The sequence below is a fragment of the Stegodyphus dumicola genome, chromosome 10 (genome assembly GCF_044657685.1).
Source record: "Stegodyphus dumicola isolate Sdum_Otavi_A_Nest chromosome 10, ASM4465768v1".
NCBI classification, from domain to species: Eukaryota; Metazoa; Arthropoda; class Arachnida; order Araneae; family Eresidae; genus Stegodyphus; species Stegodyphus dumicola.
The window spans coordinates 136,810,581-136,830,218 of NC_140777.1; the positions used below are offsets into that span (position 1 = coordinate 136,810,581).

Sequence of the window (19,638 nt, forward strand, 5' to 3'; positions counted from 1 at the left end):
TGGCATATTTCAAGAAACTGAAAACTGAAGTAACCTGTGGCGTAACGCTTTTGGACACTAGTTATACCGGTCATAAATAACGGGGGGAAAATCTGCTCCCTGGGATTATTTACTAGTTTGAGAAAAAAAGCAAAGAATGGAAAAGACTTTTTTTAGCAATGATGATATTATAATGGTTCGATTAATTATTAAACAATACAAGGATGTCCTTACAGAGTTCCAAAACAAAATAGGACAACAGAAATTTTTTGCAGAATAAATTGTGAATCAGAATTTAGACCCTGTTTTTCCCCTCTATTTTTAGATCTACAAAACTTAAAGATGAGTGAAAGCTGGGGCCTCGATTTGGGCCTGAACTAATAAATAATTTGATCCTGATAAAACTCTGCTTTTGGGAATTCGGTTTTTACAGATATGATATATTTTGAAATAGTACTTCTAGTTTAAAGTCCTTTTTAATCAATCATACCTCTGAACTTAAAATATATATAAAATAAAAATTAAAATAAAATTAACCATTTTATTGTGTTTTAAATAAAATAAAGAAATATTTTATCAAGCAGTTGAAAAAATTATGCAAAGAAAAAAGTATTGCTGATTTCCGATCTCTGCTCCGAAGCATCTTGCATGTTTCTAATAATGTCCTATACCACAGATTCTTGATTTAGAATGACCTTATATGCATGTGAATAATTAATACAATTATGTAAAGTAAATTATTTTTGCTAAACTACTTTCTGTACCATCATCAAAAAATTAGTAACTGAAATAGTTTCAATTATAAGCACTTACATTCACCCTCATTGTTTTCTCACAATACCAAATGTACATGAATTTCAGATAGTCACCAGAAAACAAAAAGTCTTGCGAGTGAATAAATTTTAATTCCACTTTTATTTACAAAATATATGTTTTAAGAAACTTCATAATATTCTTCATTACACATCAATGTATTGAGCTGCTTGTAGGGAAAGCAATAAATATCTATAAATTATGCAACTACATTTTCTTTATTTTTCTCACAGGCGAATTGATGGATGTGAAAAATATCTTCAGGTGTAGTTCTACAGCATCCACCAATTATTTTTGCTGAAGCATTAACCCATGTGTCCAAATAAGTATGATTAGGCTTTACTTTCTCACCAGTCCAGCTATAAGGAGAAACAAATACTTCTGATTTTAATTAATTTGGAACTCTACAATGGTACATTTGTAAATACACCATAAAACTATTACAAAAACTTTAACTATAGCACAAAATGGTTGTTTCTTTTTTACTTTAAATTTGGTATTTTAACAAATAATAAAGAATATATATATACATACAAATGGAACCCATACATACAAACAGGATAGTGAAAATAAAATTCTGAAAAATGAATAAAAGATTGATACACTAGTAAATTTTGGTACTTCTTTGTTATAGCAACCCCCCCCCAACAATATTTGGCAATTTTAGATTTTTGCCAAAAATAAACTATACAATATATATTATAATAGTCACATGTTGTTTGCTAAGAATAGTTTTAAGAAGGATAATGCTTATTATTATTATTTTATGAAATGTTAATTTTTCCTGTCAACTGTAGCACTTTCACACATCTTAAGCTATTCATTTCACCATTTCGTAGACATAAATTGATCTGCTCAATAATACATAAATCTAATAGCAGTGATGAATGATATTTTGGAACCACTGAACCAATTTCCAAGAGGCCTTTCTTTTTGAAATTTTTAACATTGCACCTCCAAATGGTTTCATTGTTAGCATAAAGTTTTATGTTGTGGCCATTTTTGTATACTCGTTTGTCAGGTAAAAGACCTCTTTCACATTCTTGAAAAATAATATGCCTTCCACCTCATTACTTTGTCAATTAAAGATGGTTAATGTCATATTAACAAAAAATAGCAATGGATATATTTTTAAATAAATAATGTGAATTCAAAAACCTCAGAAAAAATAAATAATATAAGAACATGCGGTGAGAGCAAAAATGCAACACGGTGCTAGTATATGATTATAAGGTATAAGAACATGCTGCCAGTGCTAATATACAATCAAGTGGTGAGGTATAAGAATATGCAGCTAGAATTAAGTGAGATATCTCGGTTGATTGATGATTCAGTCTCAGGGCCACTATAACAAAGAAGTAGTAAAAATAAAAGTTTTCAAAAAAAAATTGATTACATTCTAAAGTTTGTTATTTTCAATTACAAATTTATCTGGTCCTATATTTTGACATCTACTTATATATGTATGTATGCATAGTTATTTATTATGGATTTATTAGTTATGGATTTTGCATACAGCAAAATTTTAAATTATCTGTATTAAATTAGAAGCAAGACAAAATCAGAAAACTAGGCATAATAATCTAACATCAAATCAGCCAATCAACCAATACTTCAAGAGAAAATATATTAAGTAATCATTTCATGACATGCAATTTATTGTAAATATGTAATAAAAAATAATGCAAAACAATATATGAAACTTATAGCAAAATACATAAAATACAATTTAATACAAGATAATACAAATAGAATTTAATAAAAAAATAAGAGTTTATAAAAAGATTAATGACTTATAATGAAAACAAAAGATTTACTTGTATTAATAATTTACACTAAAAAAGGTTAATGAAAACAAATTTTTTCATAAATTAGACTTACAATAAAGTAGCATTTAATACAGCCAAATTCAACAAATTATTTTGCAAGAGAAAAAAAAAATATGTAAAAACTTTTTTTCCCTTTTTTTTTAACCCACCACCACACCTATATGAAGCAACTGAATTACTTAAATTGCAATTCCAATGATACTTTGTTACATTTTATAGAAAATGGGGAAATAATTTTCATAATCTACTTCACTGTCAAAATCCTGATGATAGCATTTCATCTGAAATATCTAAACTAAATATATATGTAATGTTTTTATTTCCTCAGTAAATTCAGTCCTTCTTGCTAAATTTTCAATCTACTGATACTTTGCACCAATTTGAAAACTCTTAATCATAGGTTGCTTGATTTAAAATTAGTCCATCACTTAGTTTCTGACAAATATTACCACCTTTTCATGGAGAATGAATTCAGAAATACAGTATACTCTTTTCTGAAAAACACATTTGAGCACATCCTCTTTAATCTGAAAGTTAATATTCTCTTTATATTTTTACACTGTGGTGTAATTATTCTCTATATCAAATGCAACAGATGTCATTGTTTCAGTATTAACATCTGTTGTTGAAAAATTGCAATAGGCTTCAAATCCACCATTTGATCAATGAATCTGATAATTTCCATCTTTTGTTCTCAGAAGAAATGATGTATTTTGCTTTAATTACCTTTTACTAAACTTCTCAGAATCGTGCAGCTCAGAGTTAATACAAAGTTTATAAAATTGGGGACTGCTGAATGACTGTCTTGTGTTTAATCTAATATTGCCATCCATATTTTTTCCTCTGGGCATAATTTTACGAAAGAACATGTAATTTTAAATGCAAAATTAACCAATCTTCTACTCAATGAGTAAATGCAACTGAGCCAATGCCAATGATTTGAAAATTACGGAGTTCCTATGGTTCAAAACCATTTACCTCCTCATCAGAATTACTAAAAGCGAGCAGAAATGAGAAAAAATTTTGCATAAGTGAATTACCTGATGCACACTAGAGGGAGCCACTGGCTCAAGAAAGTTTAGGGATAGATGAGATAATAAAAACTTAAGAATCATAATATTTTTTAAAAGTTTTTAGGTTTTATAATTTTTTTGTATTTTATATTTTATACTTTTTTTGGTTTTTATAAATTTTTTTTATACACAATACAACACTAAAGCAGAAAGCGGAGAGGAAAGATTTTAAGATTAATAGGCTCATTGGCATGTGGCTTGTGTAGGATAGTGCAAATAATAAATATGAACGCGTTGAAAATATTCATAGGCAGATTTTAAAAAATCTGCGGGAGATGTGACTCTATGCGAACAGATTGATAACTTTGCTTGAAGATCTTGGTTGCAGGTAGAGATGGTAATAAGCAATTATATGGCAGCTCGCTGAAGAGACTTCCTTCCTTCATGGCGCGGGAGCTGGAACTGATGTTGAGAGGGCGTGTCTTGCCCTTTTAGATGGAGGGTAGATGCCGAACTCTCGGCCAATCACGGCTCTTGGTCTCTTCTGTGAGCTGCAAATAGTAGGATCATAGGCTGGCATCTGCTGAAGTGCTCGGTTATCAATCTGTTCAATTTTGAGGAATAAATTTTGACTATGTTTTTTGATAAGGTAATCAACTGGTTTAATATTAAGGTCCGAATGAATCACATCTGTACGGACGTACCAAGCTGCGTTTAGGGCCATACGTAAGGTTTTACTTTGAAAAGATTGAAGTTTTTTCACATGAGTTTTTGCAGCAGTACCCCAGATTGTACATGCATACATAAAGACAGGTCTTATTATGGAAGTATAGAGAAGGATTTTGTTTTTAATTGACAGATTGCTCTTTCGAGCTAAAAATGGGTAAAGTTGGGCTCTGGCACCTTTTGCTTTGTTGAGAACATTTTCAATGTGAAGGCGGCAGGTTAATTTTGAATCAAGTACAACTCCTAGGTACTTGTAAGAGTTTGACCAGGGAACATAGTCGTCAAAGAATTTAATATTAATGGAAGGGTACGGGAGGGGGCTACGTTTGAATATCATAGCAGCACATTTAGCAACATTAATTTTTATTTTCCAAGTGATGAGCCAGTGCTCAAGGCTAGAGAGATAACTCTGATTGTTTCGGACTAAGTTTTCCAGGCGTTTGTGTTGAGCTAGGATGGCCGTATCATCTGCATAAAGTGCAAGAGTGATACTTGGTGATTTTGGTATGTCATTTATGAAAATGTTGAACAAAATTGGGCCTAAAAGTGACCCTTGGGGGACGCCGCTTAGTATAGGACGGGGTGTCGAAATGATAGAATTAACTCGTACAGAAAAAGATCTATTAGTGAGGTACGAATTAATTATATGAATTAAATGGGCCGAAACGTCAAGTCGTATGAGCTTGATAATGATTCCTATATGCCAAGTCCTATCAAATGCTTTGGCTATGTCAAGAAATAAAGCGCCAGTAAGCATTTTGTTACGAAACCCTTCGTGAATGAACTCCACTGTCCTCAGCAGCTGGTGCGTGGTGCAGTGTTTTGCTCGAAATCCAAATTGTTCATCAATCAGAACGTTGTGATTTCGGAGAAAATCATTCAGGCGTTTAAGTAACACAAACTCGTATATCTTTGATAACGAGGATAGGAGGCTGATAGGTCTATAATTTTGAGGGTTAGAAAGGCTTTGGCCTGGTTTTGGAATGGGCACAATAAGTGCTTGTTTCCAGCTTTGAGGAAAATAGCAATGCTGTATCATAAAATTTATAAGCATTACTAAGAAAAATAGATAATGGGTGGGTAAATTTTTAATCATACGATTAGAAATAGAGTCCATACCAGGGGCTTTTTTGGGTTTGAGCTTGGTAATGTATTCACTTACCTCGCTCATGGATGTATATTGTATTTCTCTCGCAAAAGGCGAGGAGAGGAAACGTTCAACTTCCTGTGGGAAAGAACTTGCGCTGTTCGCAAAAATTCCTTCATTATGTGGTGTAAATTGAGTTTGAAGAGAATCCGCAATTAATTCGGATTTCTCAGCGTCTGTGTGAGCCACCACTGCGTCCGTAGCTAAGGACGGAATGTTAGATTTGTGTTTGCGTAGGCGGGCTGATGCGCGCCAAAGACTGTTATCATTGGTCGTTAGGGACTGAATGTAATTCGTGTATTGTGATTGGAAGAAATGGTCACATGATGCCTTGATCTCATTTTGGAGAGCACGGAGTTGAATTTTTAAACCAGGATTTCTATTTCTTTGCCAAAGTCTCCGTACTTTATTCTTTTCTTTAATTTTGAGTTTAATTTCTTGAGGTAATTTACGAAAATTGGGTCTGAGGGTGGGTTTTGATACTTCCTTATAAGTATCTGTTAAAATGGTCGTTAAGTGATCAACTGCCGAGTCTATATCATGGCTGGATTTAATTTCAAGGGAGGGCAAACTTTTACTTTTAAGTTTGAAACTAAAATTGTCCCAGTTTGTAGAGACGAGTGCCGGAGAATTTTGATTAAAGATAGTACAATTAAGGTCTATGATTACGGGGTTGTGATCTGAGGATAAACAGTTTTCCACAGTCACATGATATCCAAAAGGGATGTTTCGAAAGAGTGCCAAATCGATGAATGAAGGGGCACCCCGTGAACCATATCTAGTAGGGGAATCCGGCGCAATAACTTTAATTTGGGCGCACTGAGCCCATTTTAGAAGGCCACGACCAGCAGGGTTTGATCTATGGCAACGCCAATGCTGGTGGTGACAATTTAAATCACCAGCTATGATTAGATTGTTGGAAAAGGTGAGCAATTTGTTAAAATCAACCACAGGTAAATTTCCACCTGGTGGAAGATAGGCAGAGATCATTACAAGGGAGGGCGAATTTTGAATGAAAATTTCGATGATTGTTGCCTCGAGTTTACTCATACTCGGAGTGTCAATTCTTTTGTGTGGTATTGAATTTTTAATATAGACACATGTGCCACCATGATAAACATCACGAGTATTAGAAGCTTGTCTGTCATTTTTATATAATGCATAATTTGCAAGCTTGGGAGCTCTCCCTGGCTGGAGTTTGGTCTCTTGGACAAAAATAATGTCAATGCAACTGAGAAATATTGAATATGATTGATGCTTATACCTACATTCATTTAAAAAATTTTAATTATAGGTTATGTTAGATTATCTGTATGTGGGAAAGCCATGAAGGCTATCTGCCTAAGAGGAAAGATGTCTTTATGGAGGACATTTAGAGAAACGGGCTCATATTCACATTAAATATGGGTAAAATCATAAAAGCAATTATGTAGCTAGCTTATTCAGTTGGGTTCAAACCTAAGCAGATCAAACTACTCTTAGTAGATTAAGTAGTCTTAAACACTTGAGTTGAGGCCTGAATTATAAAAGAAGAATTTCAAGTTATTCATATTATCCAAAAATTTTGTCTTATACTTTATCTTTCATCACTAATTATTCTGCTTAATTTGTCAAATGCTTTTAAAGCCAAAACTATACTAAAAGATAAATAATTGCTTGTTACACTTGCTACAGCTTTCTTGCTTTTTTTGCATAATTTAACAAAAAGTCTTTAAAAATAAATTTAATATGCTATTCATAGTTTAATACAGTTTTAAAACCGAAAAATGTATTAATATTTTATACACAATATTAGTAAAAATTATCTATATGATAATCATATTTTTTTTTAAACAATCAGAATTACCCTTGCTGATGATCCCACTTTTCTCCACTATTTGGATAAACAATCAAAGGAAAACCATCAGAAACTGAAGCAATGTCTTTTAAAAGACTACCAGCAAATTCTGCGGGACAGCAATTAACTCCAACAGCAACCAACTGACCACTGGGTGCCCTTTTTATACAGTTTAATGCAGCAGAACTAATATCTTCTCCATTGCATGTATAGTGCATAGACTAAATAAAACATTCAATTAGAAACATAATTAGCAAATAAATAAATTAACAAAGTCACTTAAAAAATTATAAATTGTAGCCAAATTTATTTAATTTTAAATAATGGTTTACATAATTTTAAATTCTTATATTGGAGAAAAATATGAAAATTATGTAAAACCCTTTTTTCTGCACTTAAAAATTTTTAGTCCTCTCTCATACTGCAACGCCAAACATTTCTACAGATACAAAAGGCTAATTCAAAAGGTTAATTAATTGCTTTAGTTATGAATATAAAATTAACATCAGTTTATTGGTTCTTAGAAAGCTTTCACACAAACATTTGCTTTTTTGTAGTTTAAAAATCATCAAATCTCGGACATAAAAGGAAACTCATTATTCAATACAGATAGAGACATGTGCTGTGCAAAATAAAGGTCACGAAAAACTGAAAGCTAAAGCTTTCACTGCTAAAAAGTAAGTAAAAAAATGAGAAGCTGATTTTTAATTATGTAAATTAGGATTTAATTTCTAAAATTAGGTACCCTAAAGCCCCAAAGAAGGATATCAGAAATGTCAAAGAATAACATAAAAATCAAATATCATTAATGAAAGTAAATTAACAGTAACAAAAAATATTATGATATAAATAAAATTATTACTAAGTGATGAACTAAGTTAAATGAATAATAAACAGATAAACAGCAAATTAAATACATCATAAAAATAAGTTTGTAAGTTTAGTGTTCATAAGTAGCAGTAAATTTCACAGCTAGTTTCATAAGTAGCAGCTAGTTTTCACAGCTAGTTTCATAAGTAGCAGTAAATTTCACAGCCTTATAAACTTACACCTTTATCTCAAATTCTAACCCACTTAGCTCTTTTTAATGGAATGAGGACAGCCTATATGTATTCCATTTCATAATTAGGGTATATTAATAAAGCTAATTAATAGCTTATTTGGCTTGCTAAAAGATATATAACATAAATAATTGCAGCAAATGATGTTATTCAATTATGCAAAAATGTACTGAAGACCAGCTCATTCAGACCTTTCGAGCACTTCAACTGTAATTTCAGTTTCTTCCAAAAAAAAAAAAAAAAAAAAAAAAAAAAAAAAAAAAAAAATTACTAGGGCTGGACTCAGCTGATCTCTGGCTGAACTTAAATGCCATGAAATTTATTATCTCTCTTAGTAATCCCAAACTGCTCATAAATTTAATTAATATCTTTTCAACAAACATAAATACATAATCAATAAAAATACCTGACTAGAAAAACTCAACCAGGCTTTTGCATGAGGAAAATCATGAAGTAACTTCATGAGTGCTTCAGCTTCTTTCACAGCAGGCATTGTTTCAAATGCTAATAAATCTGCTCCAGCATCAAGCAAGCACTGGATACGAGGCAAATGCCATTTAATAAGCTCCTGTTAAAATTCAAAACAATACACTATTTCAAGATAACTATAAAATCATTTTGTGTTCTAAAAACTCGGTTAGAGTAGATTTAAGGGTGCTCCTTGAATTATCGCAAAGTTGTTGTTTCATTTACCGCCAAGTTGTTTCATTTATGGTAATCTAAATAGCTGAATATTATGAAAACCCTATTATGATGTAATTGGTTGTGTGATTGCGGTGAATTTGAATGATGAGAAAAGATTTGGAAGGGCTTGTGGTGTGTGTTGGTTAGGAAGTTCGTTGCCTGTTTTGTGGTTTAGATGGTAAAATGTCTGAATGTGGTAAGTTTAATTTGAAGTTTCTGTACAATTTGGAATGAAAGGGGAAAACAACATTAATTGACTGGTGTGTAAATGAAGGTTTACTTAGAAGCCATTATAAGTGTCTTGTTTGTAGAAAGGAAATGCATATGATCGAATGCCGGAGGATACAGGCACTACGGAGGATATTTTTTAATCTTATCTTTGTGAATTTATGTGGCGACTTCAGCATACAGATTCTAGTTCAGATAATTTTAGGAAGTTTTTGGAAGCTGTTAAGGAATTTTATTTGACTGAAGACAGGGAAATTTCTAAATAAGGTAAGTGGATATTTCCTTTGTGTAGTACTAAGATGAATTTCCCTTTTATCTTATTTGATTGTTTGATATAAAATGTAGTTTATTGAGATTATATATATTTTTGTTGTGCAATTAATTCTCTGATGTTTTTTAAGTGGAAATAGCTCGATGTGTTTTTGTGTGAAAATAGGATACCAAGTTTGTGTAATTCTTTGACTTGTTAAAATAACAAATCAAAGAAATGAACAAACTCGGTTTCCATGTACAGTCAAAAATCGCCAATTTTCGTCAAGAGGCACCTGTAAATATATTTTTACCAAAAGCTTTTGTAAACACAAAATAAAATTTAAATTCTAAAAATTATCTTATAAAATAAATTATCCTTACAATCATTTATTGCTAAAAACATGAAGCAAAAATTTTAATACAACTTCAGATAGATACAGATAACTTTATAACTCTCAACTAGATATATTACCAATCTGAAAAAAAAAAGCATGCATTCATGCCATTTCATATATATATATATATATTTTTTTTTTTTTACATACTATGAAAATCCAGAAAATTATTTGAGTGTCTCTTATTTCTTTACTAATATAATGTGATAAATGGAAGATTTAAATATTTAAAATATACAATACAAAAAGGCATATCTCATCTTTACTGCCAAAGTAATCTGACTAAAGTCCACAAAATAAAATTAGAAATAATGCTCTGTGATCTTGGCTGATACAAAGTCAAAGCGAATGTATTATTTTCATATCCTCTACAGTGCACAAGTTCAAAAGATATTGATAATCCAGTTTTATGTCAAAATGTCCAATCTTAAAATTTTTAAGTTTGCTCTGATTCTTTCACCATGCAGATTTCAAACTTTTTACATAACACGACTATTTGCAAAGATACCTATACTAAGCTGGTGCTTCTCCTGATTGTCCTATATACTTCTGAGGAACCATGGATATTTTAAAATCTTCTCAGTCATGACAATTGGGCTTCACTAATAGTTTTACTGATCATTATTCAATTAGGATAAAATAACCAGCATATCTATAAAATTTTAGGACAAGTTACGGAAGTTACTTTTTTAAAATTTCAGCTTATGTAAAAAAAGCTAAGATCCTAAGAAGGCAGCCTCATCTCTGTTTACTATTACAAACCTTTTTTCTAGTATTACACACTTCTTAGCACATTTTTTTAAATTTCTGAACTGCTTCGCAGACACTCTTGGAATCTTATTTCCCTTTTAAATCTAATGGTTATAATTTTCTGAATTTCTAAAATGCTGTCACGATAGTATTAATTAAGGTATGGTTTCATACAAATTAGCCAATTTATTTATTTTCTAATAATTAAGACTCTTAAAAAATTATTTATGTTATCTGAAACACCATGCTAATATTTAAAGAAAATGTCTAGATTACAAATGAGGTTTGCCTGTTCTTTATCTCAGTACATCTAAACATCATAAAAAATATTTTAATATAGATTTCAAAGAAGAAAATGTTGTAAAATTTACTATTTTTATAACTAGGTTAAATAAAGGAAAAGGAAGTGAAGCTCTTTAAACAGGAAATAAGAAATTTAGAAAACAAATGAATATAACTTTATAATACTGATATTTCATCAAAGCTTTTAATAAAATGTAGTACATTTTTCAGAAGAAACATGTCATTACTCACTGTCCACTTTTTCTTATAAATAATTTAGAAGTAATATAGTAGAAAAAAATCAAATACCTGGAAATACATTATTTAAAAATCTTCTGCAGTAAATCTGAGTAAATGCAAAAGTGTTAAATCAATTAAAAGAATTTCTTCTATTAAATCTTGGAACAGAAGAAAATAAAATGCAGTTTTTACAAACAGCTTAACCCTTTTTTTTTTCTCACCTCATGAGATACTTTGTCACAATATTTCCCAGAATATTCTGATCCATCAGCCAAAGCAGCCCCATAAGGTCCAACTGATCCAGCAATCAATATCTCCTTGCACTCTAAAATAATTTCCCTTTTTTTAATCTGAAACGACTTTGAACAGAAATTCAAGACTTTAAATTGAAGGCAATTAAACACTAGTTTGAAAAATATTTAACCCAATAGTTTCTAAAATTGTATTAAATATAAAAGATAGTAGATAAATTTATGTTTATACAGTTTTAATTGCAATGATTTCCCCAGGAAAAATAAAATTGCTATGACCTATTAATAAAAAACAAATGCAGTGTTCCTGAGAAAATAACATGATTGCTAGAATTATAACTCTCTAATATGATATATACTTATGGGGCTTAATTTCTAAAATGAAAAATGCCAGAGCCCTATGAAAAGCAGTCTGTAAGCAAGAATAATAACAAGTAAAGAGAAAAATAAATAAAACAACAAATGAGGAGTAATAAAATAATAAAAATTAAATTAACCTAAAAATTTTTAAATGAATGAAATACTCAAACAAATAGAAAGTAAGTAAACAAAAATAAGACACTGAAACCAAAAATAAAAGAAAAATAAATATTTTGAATAGTGTTCTTGATGGTCAGATAAAATTATTTCTTTATTTTGATATTTGACGACCTTCTCAAGCAAACTAATGTAACTTATAAATATTCTAATACCTGGAGCAATCACATCTTGATATGAAGTACTGTATCTTTTGTATGTGCCCCAAATTCCCTACGTGCTTTGATCTTCCAAAAGAAAAGGGAACATATATTTAATAATTAATATTAATATCATTCTTATTAACAACTAAAAGAACTATTTTCTTCCTATTACAATTCAGTTTCATAATAAATTCATCTCATTCGGAATTCCAACCTGAACCAGCTGGAAATTAAAACCTATCTCAAAAACTAAATATTTCTGTATTTAGCTCCAGCTAAATTTTAGCTACATATATACAATGTATACCCATGCATATTATATACCTTCAACAAGAAATTTTTAACCTGTTCTAGAGAGAATTCATAAACATTTATATGTATGCGTGATAGTACAGTACAAAGTCTTTAATCCGGACTCGTCGGGACTTCGGCGATTCTGCATTAGGGGTTTTCACAGATTATAGATCATCAATTTAAATCTGGTAAAATGGCATGCAGAAATTATAAAATTAAAAATATGAAACCATAATTTATGAAATAAAGAGCAATTATGATCTAAAAGGTATCAAAATTTACAAAAAAAAAAAAAAAAAAAAAAGCTTAATATTTATTTATTTACTTTATTAAACATTTCTTTCAATGCAAGTTATTTAAGTTGCTTCATTTTATGTGCTAATACTTTCTCTTTAATTCTATAAACAGACATCATTTCTTGTTCAGTTACAAAGTTCCACTGTTCAAGCCCTGTAATTGCTGTGTCGAGAATACCGACTAACTTGTCAATCGAAATTTTTTCGTTTTCACTAAGCTCTCTGTCCCTTTCTTCATCCTTTATCCATTTTTTTCAGCAATTCTACTTTTTGTTTGATGGACATCGAAACATGCTTTCACTTTGTGGATCCTTTGGCAGCTCCAGAATCGAAAATTCTTTTTGACATAATTGAAAGTTCAAGCTTACTTTTGTAATATTGCTCTAACAATCTGCAAAAAATAATAAGCCGGATACAATTAGAAGATTGAGGAACAATGCAATCTGCAACATTAATTGAAATAGATAATTAGATAATTTTAGCCTAGCTTATCCCGTCCGTTATACATTAAACACTACGCATGCACAGAAAGTTTGTACCTTTGAGGTCCAGATTATGGAAGTCCAGATTAAAGACTTATTGCTTTGTTTATTGGTACTGTATTTTTTTACAAAAGTATAAATTTAAGACTTAATATTTGGCAATATTAATAGTTTTCTTGAAATTGTAAAAGAGTTAAAGTAACTGGCTTCAGTAGAGTATGTTATGGTTTTAGGGATTGTGGTAGCACTTGCTGTGATAATGTTTTTTAATAAAAAAAAAATGTTAATGCATTGAGTTTCAATATTTCTTTTTGAAGTAGTATTATGTTGCTTAGGAAATATACCTTTCAGAAATTGCTAACAATTAGTACCAGAAAGCTAGCTGCCTCCTTCAAGTGATGAACTTTCATATGGAATATTGTTGTCCTTTAGGCTTAAGACTATCCTGATTTCTTTAACAGGTAAATTTCATTTATATTATAATTTGCAAATATAAATTAGAAGAGAAGAGAAATATGGTATATAATATGATAAATCTGACACACATAGAAAAATTAACTGATGATAATTATCTTACATGGACGATTAGAACCAAAAGTAAATTAAGAAGATTGAAAGTATAAAGAAATGCCATCGAAGCCAATTAACCACCAAAAACCATATAAAAGAAACGATGTTGATCATGGAAGTGAAATGAAAACTTAGGAGATGTGGGATGATAATTATGAAATAACAAGAAATATAATGAATCAAAACATGGTAGGCTCTACAAGCATTAAAATATGCAAATAAAAAGAATGCAAAAAAAAAAGAATGGGAGAAAATAAAAAAATGAAATGGCGGCAAAAACGGAAGATACTCAAATCAAATGTAGAATAGAAGTAGCTTAACTGAAAATGAAGCAAAATGAATCTGTTGATTACATGAATAGAGCTGTAATTCTGAACAATAAAAGTATTCAAGTGAGAGATGAAATAAAAGATAAAGAATTTTTAATTCATATAAGAAAGATTTTGGAATGAATTTGAATTTAATGCTAAAATTATTAAAGAAAAAAGAGAAAAGGCTACTATAGCTGCAATTAGAAGAGCATTAAAAGAAACTAAAGAAGAAAAAAATAAACAGACATGAAAAGAAAAAAAAAAAAAAAGTAGGTTCTAAATCACAAGAAAAACTGAACAGAATCAAAACATCATGAAAGAAGATGCTTTAACTGTGAAAAATTAGGATACTTAATAAAAAAATGTCATAACAATATTATAAAATTTTTTATTTGTGGAAAATTAGGTCACAGATCAACTGAATATAGAAAGAAAACTGAAGAAGAACATAGAAAATTAAGAAATTTAACAAATAAAACTACTAGAATGCGAAACAAGGGAAAAGAATATGAATCAGCTACATGTTTACAAGAAGTATTTAAGAAAATTGAAAAAACTCTTAATCAAGGTAGAAATGATAAAGAGAAGGAAACAAAATTAAATGGATTATAGATTCAGGAACACCACATCTCACATGGCAAGAAATAAAGAAATATTTACCATTTTTAAGGATGAAGAACAACAAATAATGACAGCTGAAAAGGGAGCTGAGATTAAATTTTTTAGTACTGGTAAAATAAAAATACAACCTGATAGATATAAGAATATTTTGAAAGTAGAAAATGTTGTGCAAGTACTAAATTTTTACTGTCAATAACAAAAATTGAAGATCATGATTTAAAAGTAAATTTTACCAAAACTAAAGCAGAAGTGATCAGTAAACATGGAAACATTCTGTATATAGCTAGCAGAAATGAAAATTAATTTGAAATTGAAAAAGGAAATATAATAGAAGCTAAAATTAGTAATGTTAATGATGTAATATGACATCACAGACAAGTCGTCTAAATAATGAAAGATGGATAGAAATGCAAAAAACTCATCAATCATTCGTGAAATGTAAAAATTTCCAAGACTAATAATGAAGTGAACCCTTTACATTAGGATAAATGACACAAACTTCTTACAAAAGCATGAAATTCAAGCAATCAGAAGACATTTTAGAATTATGGCACATAGATTTAATTGAACTGATCGAGAAGTAAATAGATGGAAATTGTTATTTTCTAACAGCAGTAGATGATTACAGTAACTTCACATTTGTGGTTATAATTGAGAAAAAGCATGAAACTGCAGAATCTTTAATAAAGCCTATCACTCAAGAAAAAAGAAAACAGGAAAGAAACTGAAGAGAATTAGCAGTGATAATGCACTGAATTCTTAGCTAAAAGTACAAACGAATATTTTGGAAAAATGGGAAGTAAACATGAACTTATAACACCGTACACTCCGAAGAACAATGGAAGAGCTGAGCACCTTAGTCATACTATAATTCAAACTATAAGAGCTATGTTGACTGATGCTGAATTGCCAATAAAATTTTGGATTGAAAGTGTTAAAATAGCTGTACATGTAAATAACAGAAGTCACAAAAATGACTAAAAGTTTACACCTTTTGAACTATATACAGGATGCAAGTTTAACATTATTTGTCTTAAAAGATTTGGATGTGAAGCATAATGTTCATATAAGACAAGAAAATGTGAAAAGATGAATTTAAAAGTTAAAAAAAAGAATTATGGTAGGCTGTAGGCTATAACATGCAGAGAAAAGCCTTCAATATTTATATTCCTGAGCTAAATAAAAGTCAAGAAGTAAGAGAGATAAAATTTAATAAGCAGAAAACTGGATCAGCTTTACTGAAAAGAATCAATTTAAAATTCAATAAAAATCAAATATTATAAGAATTTATTATTTTCTACAAGGCACAAACTAATGACAGTGAAAACATTTCAGGAGTAACTGACAGAGATCAGAGAAAAGATGATCAGATCAAGAATCTGAGGAAATTTTACCATCAATCCCAAATGATGAACACAATAAACATAGTTCATTAGAAATGGTCCCCTCAAGTAACTAAAGAACCAGGAAATGAAAGTCATGAAAATTCTGTACAGAAGAGACCAGCGAGGGTGACGAAGCCACTAGAAAAATTAAAAGATTAATTAGTATGCAAAGCAAATGAAGAAGTATCTGAGACATATGCTAAAGCTGTGGAATCTGCAGAAAATCAATTTTGGCAATTCGCAGTGACAGAACTGAGTTCAGTAGAGGCAAATGAAATCTGGAACTTAGTTGAATGACACATTGATAAGAAAGTTATTAAAAGCCATTGGATATTAATTAAAAATGAGGAAAAGAGTAATTTAAGAAAAAATTTACAAAGTAAGACTAGTAGCAACCGGATATAAACAAAGAAAAGCAATTGACTATAAGATGGATTTGGCCCAGTGATGAGACTTGCAACCTTTAGAACACTGTTAGGCCCATATCACACGACATTTGTTTCACTCGAACAACTGTTTCGGACAATTTTTTTCACTAGCTTACTATTGAAAGAAAGACGTGCGACTTTTTCCTTCCTTTCCAAAAAAATTGCAAGTTGTTCGTTTTCAATCAATCAGCTATCAGCTTCGAATGCTATCAGCTTGTTTAAATGGGAAACCAGTTTACCCTGTGTTAACCCCAAAGTGATCTATGGTGATTGGCTGTTGTGACAAAGCAGGAAAATTGTTCCAAACAGTTGTTCTTCTGAAACAAATTGCCGTGTGATAGCAGCCTTATCGATTGCAGTTTGCAAAAACTGCAAAATAAGATTTTTTGATACTAGAAACTGTATAGTTAACACCTACTTAAATAAACCAATTTACATGGAACAATCACCTGGATATATATCTCCTAACAAAGTACACTTTGTGAACAAAAGTATATATGGATTACTATATTAGTCAGGATGCTGAATTATGAAGAATTATGTAAGTTCTTAAGGAATTTCACAAGATTAAAATCAAATCAAGGCATTTATATTTCTAAAGATAAGCTCTCAACAATCTTATCATAGCAGCATATGTAGATAACTTAATGTAATTAGAAATTCAAATTCTGAAGTAAACCTTCATCTCTCAACTTTCTAAACCATTTGCCTTATGACAAGTCACTAAAACACAAATTTTTAGGAACAGACATTAGGCCAGAATCTGAAAAACTTATTCTCAGTCAAGAAAACTACATACCCAGAATTTTAAATAACATTGAAATGAATAAATGTAAACCTACCAAGACTCCAGGAATATTGGGTGAAAATCTTGATGATGTAGTGTCCTCTCTACCTGTTATGAAATGTCCAGCTGCGAAAAGATAACTTTCCCACAAAGCAAGTTTAGGATTGCCAGGAAATGACAAGGGAAGGCAGGGTTTCCATATTTGGCAAGAAATTGCCAATTAGTGATAAAATTGGAGATATGCCATAAACAGATGGAGAACATTCTGGAGCAAATTCTTATGGTTTGGCCAAGAATGTTCTGGAAGGCAGGCTGAAAGCTATATAAACCCTGTTGGTACATGCAGTAGGGAGTGTCTCATAGTGTATCAAGTTGATCGCGATTCTGTCAAATGTCTATATGCAAAAATAGGTCTCCTGCTTTAGAAATCAAACTTTTATATATTTCAGTATACACACTTCTTTACATTTTAATACTATATGAAACCAAAATTTACAAATAACTCCTCATGTGAAAATTATATTACAGTGCACAAAGTCTGCAGGAAATTGGGCATGTATTATAGACACAATGTATAAATAATAAATTTAATGTTAAATCACAAAACTAAGGAAATTATCTTGCAATTTACAATTATTAGTAGTGAGCTAATGATATTGCAAAAGTTGATAGCTAGACATTTTATTTATCAAATCATTCACATTCCCTTGCACATTTCCAGAGGAGATCTCAGAAGTGCTACCAATTTATTGAGCACTTCATTATACATTAAAAGCACAATACTAAACTATACATTTTATAATAATGCATTTCAAAATAAATTATATAAAACTTCTCTATCTAAAATAAATATATTTCTTCTTAAAATTCATACCTTTTAATAACATATAAATATATCTAACTGATGTAATTAATAATACATATTATTCATTGATTCATAATAGTACAACTAAGGGATAATTTTTACAGATTTATACACTAGTGTATATAATTAACATATTAATCATAATAATGAAATATGCTTTTAATGCCATTCATTACATACTGGTTAAAAATAGTCACTTATGTGCTGCCTTATTTTTTTAAATTTATTTATTTATTCAATTATTATTATTTTTTTCTTTTTTGCATAAGAAACTGAATCTAATACTTAAAAAAATTAGAAGCAATTCTTTCACACAGATTTAAAATTAATTCTTGAAAATGTTTGAATCTTCTGGAGAAAAAAAAAAAAAAAAAAGAGGCAGAAGAATTACATCTAATATTGGAAAAAAACTCAGTTTTAATTAAGTTAAAAATTAAATTTTAACAATTATACAAAAAATAATAAAAAGTTAATATAAATTCATATAAATATCATTTGAATTTATAAACAAAAGATCATCACACTTAAAAGTCAGAATATTTTAAACTTCTAATATGTCTTTATTTTGAAATTTCTATTAATTTTTAAATCATTTTATAATGAAGAAAATGCAATTATTCATATAATTTCTGTATCAAACTAAGATTCAGCTATATCAATTTTTAAATTATTAACTATTTTAGTATATAAGGACTAATTTAATATAATATATAATGACTATTTTAATATGATATATAATGACTAACAAATCACAAAGTTTGATATATAGATATACCCTTAAATCAACAAGATCCAGAAAATGTCCGAAAGATAGGTCTGGGCTGCATAAGCAGTAATGTTAAAAACTATACATAAAACAAAGTAAATGACTATTGTTAGAAAAATTCAGATTCTCACATGAAATAGAAGGAACATGTATACTGAATAAAGTAATGAACCACATAATAAAAAACAAATAATTGGAAATTACTGTTACTTTTAATTTCAATGAATGGCAAATCTTAAGATAAACTAGTCAAAATTTGCTGCCTTAATAAGTTAATAAATTTTAACAAACCTGAAATAGATTCCTTTAAATGATCTTGTTTTGCATTCTCAGCTAATTCAACACTCAGTTTTATTAACCGCTTGCTCTCATCCAAATTCAAACCAAGATGCTTTTGAAAACCTCCTATGCTGGCTTGATAGCTAGCAGTTGTGATGATGTCAGCACCCCTTTCAAGGTAACTGTGATGAATTTTGAAAGCTATCAGAATAAATATTTTATAGCACAAGAAAAATGAGACTAAAATTAAATCAGCTATCATTGTTAATCAACTTACAAAATTAAAACCTTTGGAATCAAAACATATTCTTTATAGGGAAAAAATATGCTTTAAAGCTTTTAAGGAAACATCATAAAAATGCAAATACCAAGATATTTGGTTGAAAA

At 29.8% G+C, this 19,638-nt stretch overlaps 1 protein-coding gene across 8 annotated transcripts in view; it reads right to left on the reverse strand.

The window, feature by feature from the left end:
* Nucleotides 1–862: 862 nt before the first annotated feature.
* LOC118183007 (betaine-homocysteine S-methyltransferase-like) overlaps nucleotides 863–19,638 on the reverse strand; it is a 30,313-nt gene continuing 11,537 nt past the window's right edge. For 4 of the 8 annotated variants that reach the window (XM_035352418.2, XM_035352410.2, XM_035352425.2 and 1 more), the window contains 5 exons: nucleotides 19,264–19,433; nucleotides 11,458–11,561; nucleotides 8,812–8,973; nucleotides 7,354–7,565; nucleotides 863–1,151 (listed from right to left, as the gene is read on the reverse strand). In XM_035352418.2, the coding sequence (XP_035208309.1) occupies nucleotides 992–1,151; nucleotides 7,354–7,565; nucleotides 8,812–8,973; nucleotides 11,458–11,561; nucleotides 19,264–19,433 (808 nt within the window). In that variant the 3' untranslated portion in view covers nucleotides 863–991. Of the gene's footprint in view, nucleotides 1,174–7,353; nucleotides 7,566–8,811; nucleotides 8,974–11,457; nucleotides 11,562–19,263; nucleotides 19,453–19,638 lie in introns of all 8 variants that reach the window. The other 4 variants (XM_035352438.2, XM_035352430.2, XM_085825579.1 and 1 more) reach the window with 3 other exon arrangements.